Here is a 13,277-nt window from a genome sequence, read left to right on the forward strand (position 1 = left end):
GTGTAGTGTGTGTGTTACTTCTTCTGATACACTTGTGTGTTTAGTGTAACCATGCTGATGATACAATGCATTATTGTGCCTCTCATTTCCTCCTGTGTTATGTTTATTATCTGGCAGCGGAGTGTCCAGCAATGACTTCACCGGCCTGGAGAATCTCTGCAAGAAGATTATGAAGGAGAAGCAGCAATTTGAGAGGCTGGAGATCTCCAAAGAGACCCTGCTAGAGATGTTCAAGGTAACTCTAGGACAGCCCGGAACACGCGTGCTGTGGATGCTTCTTCTTTGCTAAAAAGGGAATTCCAGCAACCTCATAAAAGTGCTGCGGAAGATGGCGCTGTAAAAATACTAAATAGTAATGATCACTTAAAGTAAACCTGAGATTAATGGTGGAAAAAAGGATTTATACTTACCTGGGCTCCCTCCATCCCCCTGTAGTCTGCAGCAAGAGAGTTCATGACGCTCTACCCCCAAATATCATACCAGTCGGTGCAGGATCAGGCAGGCCAGGCCTTGGCAGGACAAATGTAGAAGAAAGGATCCGCAAACCAAGACAGGTTGAAGTGAAAAAGGCTTGAAAAATTTTATTTGAAAAAATCCACAAGATATGCAATAAAAACAGGATCAACTGACGCGTATCGGGCCTACCATCTGCCCTTAGTCATAGTTAAAGACTATGACTAAGGGCAGATGGTAGGCCCGATACGCGTCAGTTGATCCTGTTTTTATTGCATATCTTGTGGATTTTTTCAAATAAAATTTTTCAAGCCTTTTTCACTTCAACCTGTCTTGGTTTGCGGATCCTTTCTTCTACATTTCCCCTGTAGTCTGGCAGCTCCCTCAGTGTCATTCTGGTCTGATCCGCTGTGCTCCTGTGAATTCTGTGGTCCAGCTGGGTTACAGTTGCGCTGTTCTGGACCGTGTGCTGTTCTGGACCGTGTGCTGTTCTGGACCGTGTGCCTCCTCCATCGCACTCCCATAGTTTGGAGCAATCTGCACAAGGACAGTGAGGCCTTGTTCACATTGCGTTTTGCTTCTGTTCGCGTATGCGGTAGGCGGTTTTTGAAGCGTTTTTTTCTGTCCGATTCCCGGCACTTGGGTGAGCGGGGTTTTTTTTTTTTTTTTTGGGGGGGGGTTAGCGGTTTCCGACGCGTTTTTCCGGAGCGTTTTGGTAATTCACTACCTGCGCAAGTAAACACTTTGATTCGGAAAAGAATAAATACAATGTATTTATTCTTAAAAACGTGAATGCAATCGCTCCACAAAGCGGTTTTGTGAGTGTTTGGCGTTTTTCCAATACCTCCCATTATAGCAAAAATGCCCTAAAATGGCTCAGGCACCGCTTTTGAAAACTGACAGCGCACGGAACTCTTAAAGCATAACTGTAAATACAATTTAAGCACAGTGTTCCACAAAAAAGAAATTTTAGCACTGGCGTTTTTTCCAAAACGCACAGAAAGCGGCTACACCATGTTGTGCTACGGTGTAGTTCTCAATTAAAGCGGAACTGTAAATACAATTTAAGCACACTGTTTCACTTACCTGGGGCTTCCCCAAGCCCCCAGCAGCTGTCCTGTCTCGCGCCGGTCCTGCCCGAGCCACCGTTCTCCCGCCGCCAGCTCCGTTCCTAGACTTCAAAGTCGACGCCAGCGCAGCCCTGCCAAGCGTATCCTTTCTTCGCGTTCCCCTCTGCAATAGCAGGGGATGCGAAGAAAGGATTTGCGTGGCCCGAGCCGCGCAGGCGCAGTGGCCCGGCGGCAACACCGAAACTAGCTGGTGGCGGGAGAACGACGGCTCGGGCATGACCGCCGCGGGATAGGCTGGCTGCTGGGGGCTTGGGGAAGCCCCAGGTAAGTGAAACAGTGTGCCTAAATTGTATTTACAGTTCCGCTTTAATTGAGAACCACACCATAGCACAACATGGTGTAGCCACTTTCTGTGCGTTTTGGAAAAAACCGCCAGCACTTACAGTTTTCAAAAAACGCCTCTACCGTGAACAAAGCCTTACAGAACGGCGCATGCGCAGAACACTCCCGACGACTGGAGCATGATCAGTGGTGTTCAGCTGGGACCACTCATTCGCAGTAGTCCTGCAACTGAGCCAAATCGGGGACTTTATGGGGCTGACAGCAGCACAACGGAGAGGACTGGAAGGACATGAAGAGAGCTGGCAGACTACAGGGTGCTGGAAAAAGCCCCAGGTAGGTATACATATTTTTTTTTTCCCCATCCGTCTCGGTACAATGTAAAGTTTTGTTGAGTTACAGTCAACATAAAAGCCCTGGTTTCCAGATCAGGTGCTGAATCGCCTGTGTGTAAAATGAAGGAAAACCCTCCACCATTGGGCTACACCTGTTTGTAAACCTGTAGATCTGGTTCCTGGATTGACGGATGCACAAATAATGACTTGCGTGTGTCTGACTGCTGTACTATTTTAAGATGAGAAATGGAAGTGCATCCTAGTGTAATAGGCCAATCCCACACTTACATCTTCAGTGTCATTATATGAGCTGCTAGGCCTGCTCTGTGTTTACCAAGATAGTTGATTGATTCCTTATTATATATCTATTTACATTTATTTAAGTGAGAGCAGACACCCTTCGCCATGCTGACATTGCTCATTTTTGCAGCTTCCAGGATGCAGGTGACAGGTGAGTGGTTAGGGGGGGACCACTGTGGGAGAGATGCCTGCACGGGGCGGTCCTGCTAGTGGGACCCCTGTGTAAGGGATGCCTGCAAGGGGCGGTCCTGCTAGTGGGACCCCTGTGTAAGGGATGCCTGCAAGGGGCGGTCCTGCTAGTGGGACCCCTGTGTAAGGGATGCCTGCAAGGGGCGGTCCTGCTAGTTGGACCCCTGTGTAAGGGATGCCTGCACGGGGCGGTCCTGCTAGTGGGACCCCTGTGTAAGGAATGCCTGCAAGGGGCGGTCCTGCTAGTGGGACCCCTGTGTAAGGGATGCCTGCAAGGGGCGGTCCTGCTAGTGGGACCCCTGTGTAAGGGATGCCTGCAAGGGGCGGTCCTGCTAGTGGGACCCCTGTGTAAGGGATGCCTGCAAGGGGCGGTCCTGCTAGTGGGACCCCTGTGTAAGGGATGCCTGCAAGGGGCGGTCCTGCTAGTTGGACCCCTGTGTAAGGGATGCCTGCAAGGGGCGGTCCTGCTAGCGGGACCCCTGTGGGAGGGATGCCTGCACGGGGGGCGTTCCTGCTAGCGACATAATCTACGATTACGTCCAACCGAAGCCTCCCACCTGAATGCTATCTAAATTATGCAATTCTTGCTGGGTTTGGAACGGCAGGCAAAGGGTGTATAACTGTGCACCTGATTGGCTGACAGGCGCCTGCTGACCAGATAAAGGTAGGAAATTGCTAGAGCTGGGAGTGAGCAATTGTGTGTGTTGCAGATTGCGAATTTAAGATCTACTTCAGTCAGGATATTTTTTTTATTACAATAATTAACCATGAAGAATGTTTTTTTTTTTTTTTCTTTTCTTTATTGCATGCCTATACTTTTCAAAATAAGTATATAATTGATTTATAAAGTGCCAACATATTTGATGAGCATTATGTGGCTATCTCTGTTGTCACACTTCCTGGTGAGACAACCGTTGCCATCTTACTGGAGAGAAAGCTGTCCAGACTCCTCCCCTTTCCTGTCATTACCCACATGAGGCAGTCTGGAAGGGGTTATTAGCCAGTCTTTGCCATTTAGCACACAACACCTGGCCCACTCCCTTCTTCCCCTGTCAAGAAAAGATTAAAGAGTGCCTCCAGTAGTCATGCTCTGTCTTAATGATGTACGATTGTTGGGAGTGTCTCAGGGTTAATTATTTACCTCATCAGCCGCAATTCATTCATTCCTTCAGCTGCATGCTCCACCCCTCTGAGGTTCTGCCAAGGCTCTGGCCAACCCCCTCTGCCTTGTCGAAGCCTTAATTGGTGGCCTCGCATGACAGGGTCTGTCTTTTATAGTGGAGGTAGTCTCTTTACAGCCATCATTGCAAATAATGCCGGAACTGGCTTTCTCCCGTGTCCTGGGTCTACCTCTAAAGAAGCACCGTCAAGTGAAACGGCCATCAGGCTCCCGTTTTATGCCCAGCACCCCCTGCCAACAGCTTCATTTATACATAGTGTAGGACTGAAGCTTGTATGCATCCTGCATTTTTGGAATGTAATGGTGCAACCACGTTTATGCAATAAACACACATTTGCTGCAGTGCTGAATTTACAATTTTCTTCATGATTTCACATTCAAGAGTACTTTTTTTTTTTTTTTTTTTTTATTACTGGCAATATAACCTTTTTCTTTGCTGTCAGCTGTGATTTTCGAAAAAAACAAAAAAAACAGTTCTCCTATATTCAACTGTAAGAAGTTAATCTTCAAGGGGGTGATTTTTTTTCCCCCAGCGATGTCTGTGTTTCAGTTCAGTGTGTTAAATTTTCTTGATGTAATATTTGTTTTAATTTCAGTACAACAAGTTCAAGTGCAGAATCTTAAATGAGAAAGTGGACACTCCAACCACCACAGTATACAGGTATACAGTTTGTGACTTTATTACTTTAACACACCATTAGATAAACAGAAATGTCTTTGCTTTACCCAGCTAGATCTGTAAAGGATACACGTGGTGACATGTGACACGATGAAATAGACATGTGTATGTACAGTGCATAGTACACAAATAACTATGTGGTGGTCCTTTTTTTCTTTCTCTTCCTGAAAGAGTTAAAAAAAATCAGGTGTTCCTTTTTTTCTTTCTCTTCCTGAAAGAGTAAAAAAAAAAAAAAATCAGGTATGCAAGTGACAGTTTCTGTCTGGGTCTGGATTGGGTTGGATTTATAGGACAACCCTCACTGATAAGGAATTACAGCCATAAAATACTTTGCTGGCAGAAAATTGCTTCTGAGAGCAGCAAAGAAATACAAAGGTCAATAGTTCATAGATTTTAGCTTTGGTGTACCTCAATGCATGTGTCATTGAGCAGAGACAATGAAACAGTAAAAACGTAAAAAGTAGATTTAATAATAAAATATAACTTATTATCTAAAAATGTCTTGTATAGGAGAAGGTTAATTACAATAGTTTATCTCATCCGTTTATGTTCACCTCGTGTTTCCTTTAGGCTAGCACGTCTCAGTATATCTTACATTCCTCTCACAAATACTTTTGTTTCTTTGATTGGTAGATGTGGCCCCTTGATAGATCTCTGTAGAGGGCCCCACGTGAGGCACACTGGGAAGATTAAAGCAATGAAGATTCACAAGGTATGGTAAACATTTTACCTTCTATATGCGAACGCTGTAATCACAGCACAGGAGATTTGGGCGCACACTGAGTAACTTCGGCGCCGTCAGAAGATGGACCAGAAGTTACATTTAAAAACCCTGTAATCCGGCCTCCAGAAATCGCTGGAAGCCGAATTCCATCATTCCCCCACTATCCACGTGGAGGGGGAATAGTAATTAACGCCGCCGGGACTTGTGCAGCAGCAGGATAAGCCATACTGGCTGTATCCTGCGCCCAAGTCTCCCGGCGGCTATTTCATATGTATGCTCTATATGGTAGTCAGCAATGCGTCTGCATTTTATATTACCCCTGCCACTAATTTTGGCTGTTAAAGCTAGTGACAGAGCTGAATAACGCATGCACTAAGATGCTATACAATGGGCTCTATTAAAGAGGAACTCCAGCCTAAACAAACATACTGTCATTAATTTACACTAGTTATGTTAATTAAAATGTTTTAAGAGAACTGGCAAATGTTTGATTTCATGATGGCAGCCATCTTTTTGGTTGAAAGGAGGTGACAGAGAGCATGAGACACAGTTCCAACTATCCTGTGTCCTGAGCACCTCTCCCAGTTGCTAGGCAACGTGAATAACAACATAAGAAATCCCATCATGCTCTGCACAGCATCAGGGGAAAAAAGCCTGGGCTTTTTTTCTTTGATGGGTGGAGCTTAACTAAAAATGCAGCTAAAAATGATGCTTTGGTAAGAAAAACAACGTTGTGATTCTGTTAAAGAAACACCAAGCCTTTTCAGTGCTGCTGAGTAGATTTTTAGTCTGGAGGTTCACTTTAGCTAAGCATTACTGCATTTGGTTATGCAAAAAAAAAGCTGATTTTATCAAACATCTTGTCAAATGTCAATTCCCTCATGGTGCCCATACACGGTACAATAAAAACATTTGAATTTCCAATTGATCCGACCAAAACGATCAAATCGAAAATAATATTCAAGAAAAACAAACGATTATTCAGGTTTTTTTTTTTCAATAAAAATCCGATCAGACATGTCGAAAAATCTTTATATTTGATCTAATGGAGCTGCGTAATATGTTGGCACTTTATAAATACAATAAATAACGGAGTAACCAAACAAAAATATCTAATCGAAAAAAAAATGAAAAAATTGTATAAAGTATGGGCACCATCAGGCTGTTACCACATGGAAATCAGGACAACCTTCGGGCAACAGTTCGGGGCTGGATCCTGTACAAACTCATCGCTAGGTAACAGCTAAGGGGTGTGTTCTCTTCCTATACAAGGGGAGGAGGGTTGACTGCCCAACATGCAACAGAGCAGCTTCCAGTGGCCAAGGTAAGGAGAGCAGTGTGCTTGGCCGAGGACATCCATTGCCTCTGGATGCATCAGGGAGGCTTTACACACAGTAGAGTCATGGCAGGGATGGCCCCGACTGTCCGGCTCTGCCAAGTTTCGACCAGCACGTTCACAAGGGTTTACTGGCAGATAGGAAAACTATGATCCACTACAGGGTCACTTTAATCATTAGCTAATCACTCGCACCGAGTGCCAAGCGGCAGCCACAAAAGCATATAAAACAGGAAATGGGATGGCCCCGACTTTCCGGCTCTGCCAAGTTTAGACCAGCACCTTCACAAGGGTTTACTGGCAGATAGGAAAACAAAAGCATATAAAACAGGAAAATGAAAACAGGAGATCCAGGTGGAATGTGTAAAAATGACTTGTCAGGTCATAGCTTAAGGCCCATTTGCACTTGAAATCTGTAAGACGGTAGTAATAATCTATAATCTAAACATTTGTATAGCGCTTTTCTCCTGTCGGGCTCAAAGCTCTCAAGAGCTGCAGCCACTGGGACGCCCTCAGGAGGCCACCCTGCAGTGTTAGGGAGTCTTGCCTTGAACTCCTTACTGAATAGGTACTGATCCCAGCCAGGATTCCAACCCTGGTCTCCCATGTCAAAGGCAGAGCCCTTACCCCGTACACTGCCCAGCCACTTATGAGAGCTTAGCTCTACCATTTTTTTGTGGGTGATTTTACCGCGACTAGCGCGTCAAAATCATTGTACACCCCGCGATCCCCGATGATCGCGAGCAGCGTTTGTTTAAGCACTGTACCGCGATCGCTCTAGAATCACGTCAAAATGCAGGTAACACGTTTTGCAATTGCCGTTAATAGCGAAACGCCCGCGATCGGCTGCAATCGTGGCAGTGAGATCACTGCCATAGGGTTATAATTGCCCTAGCACTTTAAAAAGCGCTAGCGCTTCGCCTATTAACGGGAATCACCCGCAAATCGCCATAGTGTGAATGGGCTCTTAAAGTGGACTTGTGTGGAGGAAAAAGTTAAATACTTACTAAGGTTGAGGGAAGCCTGAGGATGATCCAGAGGCTTCACATTTAGTCCTGGACCACATGGTTGCTCGCTTGGATCCTCTTCTAATTTGCAAAGATTAAGCCCTGTCAGAGCGGGTTTGTGCCGCTGCACAGGTGCGTGCCCGCAGGGCTCGCGCGGGTGCGCGCAGGACTCGCGCAGGTGCCCGCAGGGCTCGCGCAGGTGCCCGCAGGACTTGCACAGGTACAGTGCTGCCTCACTTCTACACAGAGGAGGGCGCGACTGTGAAAGCCAGTCAATAAGCTCGTGTCCCAGCGCTGGAGGGATGAGGACGATGGGGGAAGCCTCAGGACTATCCAGAAGCTTCCCTCTACTAAAGTATCTAACTTTCAGTCAAATTCTACTTTCAAATTATATAAATACAGCAAAGATCTATAAATACAGCACAAACCCCCGTATCCAACAGACGGTGATTGCCTGATACTAGATACATGTGTTTACTGGTTGCATGAGCCAGCGCTAAAAATAACACTAACCTCCCCCCGGAGAGGCAGAGACAGCTTACCAATCCTCCGGGTGCCGTCTGCTACACATCCTGCAGCTCCCGGTGGCTTTTCCGCTGCGTCCATGTACGGCTCCCGGCGTGTCACCGGACCCGCATTAGACCACGTGACACACTGGGAGCCGTGCATGGACGCCGCAATGCCTCTGGGAGCTGCAGGATGTGTAGCAGACGGCACCTGGATGATCGGTAAGTTCTTAAAGTGAACCAGAGACGAAGCACCCTCATGTATTTTACCATATAGATTAGTGGGAACATTAGAGAAAACACTTACCATGCTTTCTGTTTCATTCTGCACTGCTCAGCCTGCTTGTTAACAGCCCTGATAAAATCCCCAACTGAGAATTCAGTCTGGCTTTGCTATAATTGACTCAGCTATGATTCCTGGGCACAGCCAGCAGGGGGCAGGGTTGGACTTGAAAAGACATGAGAGAACACAGACGGAGCTATACTGTATAAATTCCTGAGCAAAGCCAGACTGAATGCTCAGTCTGGGATTTTATCAGGGCTGATTAGAAACAAGCTGTGCAGTGCAGAATGAAACAGAAAGCAAGGTAGGTGTTTTCTCTAATGTTCCCACTGATCTATATAGTAAAATACATGAGGGTGCTTCGTCTCTGGTTCACTTTAATGCTCTGAAAATCCCTAAATTTCAGCCCCCATTATCCCTCTCAAGCATGCCGGTTAGCTGAGACTTCCAGATGCCGGAGTTCAGGATAACTTTGCTGTACAAGGGTTAGCCAGTTTCTCAAACTCAGGAATAAAAATGACTTAGAGGACCTCTAATTAGGTCAATATTAAAATTTATCAAATAACCTTTTTTTTTATCCTGCACTTAAGACAAATTGACATCATGTGTACAGATTCTTACACTGCCATATCCGCGTCCCGTCTCCTTCCATGGGCGGCAGCATCACCCGATGCGGAAGTGATTCGTATAGGAGCGGAAGTGATGCATAGCCGCATCACTTCCCTTCCGATCCCCTTCCCCAGTGGAAACAGGCCTTTAGTTGGTTAAGCTGTGAAACTACTCCGCAGGAGATAGAATATTGAGAGGCTGATATGATTGATCACAGTAAGGGAAATACCGGTATGTGAAATACATTCTTTTTAATAAAAGAAGCTGAATACTACAGGGAAACAGCTGCAAAAACATTCTACATGCGTTTTTTTTTTTTTTTTTTTTTTTTTTTTTTATACAGAATGTGATCCAAAAAGTAAAGTTTTAGGTGGGGTTCCCATCGCTGTCTGTATTGTATTTCTGCCTCTTACCGTATGTTTGTGTGCTCCGCAGAATTCCTCTACATACTGGGAAGGGAAGGCAGATATGGAGACTCTGCAGAGAATTTATGGCATTTCCTTTCCCGATCCAAAAATGCTGAAAGAATGGGAGAAATTCCAAGAGGAGGCCAAGAACAGAGACCATCGGAAGATCGGCAGGGTATGTCCTCAACACTCGTGCTGCTATCTTATCACAGCAGTTGTTTAAAGTGTATCTGCAGACAGAGAAGTGACAGTGCCCTCGGCAGCTTATAACAGACGGATTCCAACCTGGCCAAACTGCGGCCCATACAGAAGTCAGGAGAAATAGCTATTGTCTATCACCGTGGATAAACTGAGGTTTTTTATTTGTTTTGGTTTTTTTTTACACCCAAATTTTCGGTGTAAAGTGGGGTCAGCTTATCGGTGGGTTATCTGTGGGTGATATTCTATGTGCAGGGGGGAGGGGGTGCCCCTATGCAGGGCAAGTGTTGGAAGCACGCCGGAAAGCCCTGGAATACTGTCATGTGAACGCAGTGAGCCTGGGCTCTAGTGGCCATTTCAGAGGATGCCAGATGTGTGTGTGTCTGTGTGTGTGTGTCTGTGTGTGTGTGTCTGTGTGTGTGTGTCTGTGTGTGTGTGTCTGTGTGTGTGTGTGTGTGTGTGTGTGTGTGTGTGTGTCTGAGTGTGTGTGCGTGTTGCGTATTCTTGTACACGCAACTCGCCAGATTCCCGCCCAGGCTGAGTTTAGCGTGTGTACATAGATGAACAGATTTGGTGAAAATTGCATTCAGCTAGACAGAGTATAAAAAAAGTGCTTTATTAATAATCAAAATCAAAGTAAAGTAGTTGCTCAGGACTGTTGTCAAATCAGGGTTCAGCTGTTGGTTGAGTCTGTGTTCCCACTTTTTCTTCGATTTTTTTTTTTTTTTTTTTTCCGCTAAACTAACAGTGAACGGCCTCTACTTTATTCATAGGAGACGTTCACACTTGTCGCTCTGAAATGGATCCATGGGATCTGTTCCTGTAAGCGGGCCGCACTTTTGTGCAGTCTGCGATAATCCCGGGCAGATGGATGCGTTCCCCTATATAGCCTATGTGGGTAAAGCATCTGCCCTGGGCTAAGTGTCCTGCCAAAGCTCGGTACTTGTGCACAGGGAACAAGCATTGAGATCCCCATTGGGCTACAAAAGACCAATGGGAATCCTCAGGAACAGGGAGAATTCTCATTGGCTCATGGCGAATCAATGAAAACTCTCCTTCTTGCTGTGGAGAATTGGGCTAATGCAGCCTATGGAGAGCCTCAAGCTCTTCTGCCACCCTCCGGGCTGAGTACAGGGACCGAGTGGTAGCCATCAGTGGCAGGAAGTGGCAATCGCTTCAGAGTTCGGATGTGCCCGTTCTGCATCCGCTTAAGCACAGACTGATTCCCTCATTGTCATGTGTAACTGCTTCCGTTTTTTTGCACTTTCATGACAAATCAGCCCTAAAGGGTTTTGCTGTCTCATTCCAACTAGAGACGTCCTCGGGGTCCATTTGAGCTGTTCTTGTATGACCAGCAGTCCACCTCTGCCTCTGAATACATGGACTGGGCATCCCTGAGCTTACACTTGTGTTTCTGTGAATACAGGATCAAGAACTGTTCTTCTTCCATGAGCTGAGTCCCGGGAGCTGTTTCTTCCTGCCCAAGGGGGCTTACATCTATAACCAACTGATCAACTTCATCAGGGTAAGTGCTGGAAGAATGCCTGCCTGCATTAAAGCTGATCTGAACTCAGAACTTCCTCTCTGCTCTAAAAGATAAACAGCAGCATAATAACCTTTACAGAAAAACATTTGTCACAGCTTGCAGAACTCCTGCAATAAATCTACAGTGTCTACTTCCTGCTTTCATGGAAGCAGACAAAGGGTAAACATCCTGAGTTTATATAGGACTGACGAATTTCTGTGCTGACACAGCTGAGAGGCCAAATTACACTTGTGATTACTTACAGATAGGGGGGAATTAGACAGGCTAAACTCTCTAAATACATACAGAGTGCATTTCTCTCTGTTTTCCTCTCCTGTGCAAGAGTTCAGGTCCAACTTCCTTTTAGCGTCACTTTCACTTGCTTGGTGCTGAAAAGGCTTCTTTTTTAGATGAGGCGGAAAAGGCTCTCAGCTGGGAATAATTCACTCACATGTATAGTACCTGAGTGTTGTACCTCTTTGCCTTTACTAGTTATATGAAGATGTAGCTTAAAATACCCCTGAACTGGGGTAAAATCATTTAAAGAGACTCCGTAACAAAAATTTCATCCGGTTTTCTTCCATCCTACACGTTCCAAAAGCTATTCTAATGTGTTTTGGCTTACTGCAGCACGTTCTACTATCACCATCTCTGTAATAAATCAACTTATCTCTCTCTTGTCAGACTTGTCAGCCTGTGTCTGGAAGGCTGCCAAGTTCTTCAGTGTTGTGGTTCTGTGATGCATCTCCCCCCTCCAGGCCCCTCTCTGCACACTGCCTGTGTGTTATTTATATTAGTGCAGCTTCTCTCTGCTCTATTATCTTTTACAAGCTGGATAAATCCTCCTCTGAGCTGGCTGGGCTTTCACATACTGAGGAATTACATACAGGCAGAGCTGTCTGCACTCTGCAGGAAGAAACAGCCTGACACTTCAGTGGAAGATGGCTGCAGGGGGAAAGAAACACACAAACGATCTCTTGAGATTAAAAAGGAAGGCTGTATACAGCCTGCTTGTGTATGAATGTATTTTCTATCTGTGGACATATTGTACATCAACCTACTTCCTGTTTTGGTGGCCATTTTGTTTGTTTATAAACAAACTTTTTAAAACTGTTTTTAACCACTTTTAATGCGGCAAGGAGCGGCGAAATTGTGACAGAGGGTAATAGGAGATGTCCCCTAACGCACTGGTATGTTTACTTTTGTGCGATTTTAACAATACAGATTCTCTTTAAATAAAGCCCACTGTGGGCTAGATTACCTTTTTAACAAGCGTCCTGGCTCTGCTCATTTTCCTGTCCTGGTCCTAATTGCTCTTACAAAACCTGGAACCACATCTGAGCGGCGCAGTGCTATCCTGGTGAGAGTTTTGAGCTGCGCCTGTACAGTGAAAAAAAACCCACTTGTGTACAAGCACTTGCTTTCTCTGAGCCGTTTGAAACCACGCACCGCTGCTAAGGGGAGCTTCCTGGTCTTCATATTCCACTGGAGGAGTCCGTCTAATGTGAAAACGACGGGTGGGGGTAGGATTGGAGGCTGACAACGAGCAGGTTTCTTTATCCGGCGTAGTGTAAAACAATAGTTATATATTAGTATAGCTGATGGCCGAGAGCTCACACATTTAAATGTCAACTGAAGTGAGAAGTAATACCAGTTGCCTTGCAGCCCTGCTGATCCATTTGGCTGCAGTAGTGTCTAACACCAGAAGCAAGCATGCTGCTAATCTTGTCAGATCTGGCAATAATGTCAGAAACGCCTGATCTGCTGCATGTCTGTTCAGGGTCTATGGCTAAAAGGATAATTAGAGGCAGAGGATCAGCAGGACAGCCAGGAGACACAAATGGCAGCCTCCATATCACTCACTTCAGTTCTGTAAACACAATAGATCAGACCCACTGTGCAAATAACAGATCACAGATAAAAGATTATGTTCATAGCAGCATCAGTGATTTGAGTCGGTCAGTGGTAGAGTGTTTTGGGGGCTATTGTCTAGTACAGTGGTTCCCAACCTTTTCCGGCCCGGGGAACACTGTCTGACTAAATTTTTCTCCGGGGAACGGTGCGGGGGGCGGGGATGCGGCCCCCGGTTGTTTGCGCGACCCCCGGTTGTTTGCGCGACCTAGTGGACAGTGCCGTG

The 13,277-nt window shown here is 45.8% G+C and overlaps 1 protein-coding gene across 1 annotated transcript in view; it reads left to right on the top strand.

Moving 5' to 3' along the window:
* TARS1 (threonyl-tRNA synthetase 1) overlaps positions 1-13,277 on the top strand; it is a 71,201-nt gene that overhangs the window by 25,668 nt on the left and 32,256 nt on the right. Inside the window, exons 6-10 of the mRNA XM_068251241.1 lie at positions 118-235; positions 4,463-4,527; positions 5,179-5,257; positions 9,446-9,592; positions 11,042-11,140. Of these exons, the coding sequence (XP_068107342.1) occupies positions 118-235; positions 4,463-4,527; positions 5,179-5,257; positions 9,446-9,592; positions 11,042-11,140 (508 nt within the window). The remainder of the gene's footprint in view (positions 1-117; positions 236-4,462; positions 4,528-5,178; positions 5,258-9,445; positions 9,593-11,041; positions 11,141-13,277) is intronic.

The sequence above is a fragment of the Hyperolius riggenbachi genome, chromosome 1 (genome assembly GCF_040937935.1).
Source record: "Hyperolius riggenbachi isolate aHypRig1 chromosome 1, aHypRig1.pri, whole genome shotgun sequence".
In the NCBI taxonomy this organism is placed as follows: Eukaryota; Metazoa; Chordata; class Amphibia; order Anura; family Hyperoliidae; genus Hyperolius; species Hyperolius riggenbachi.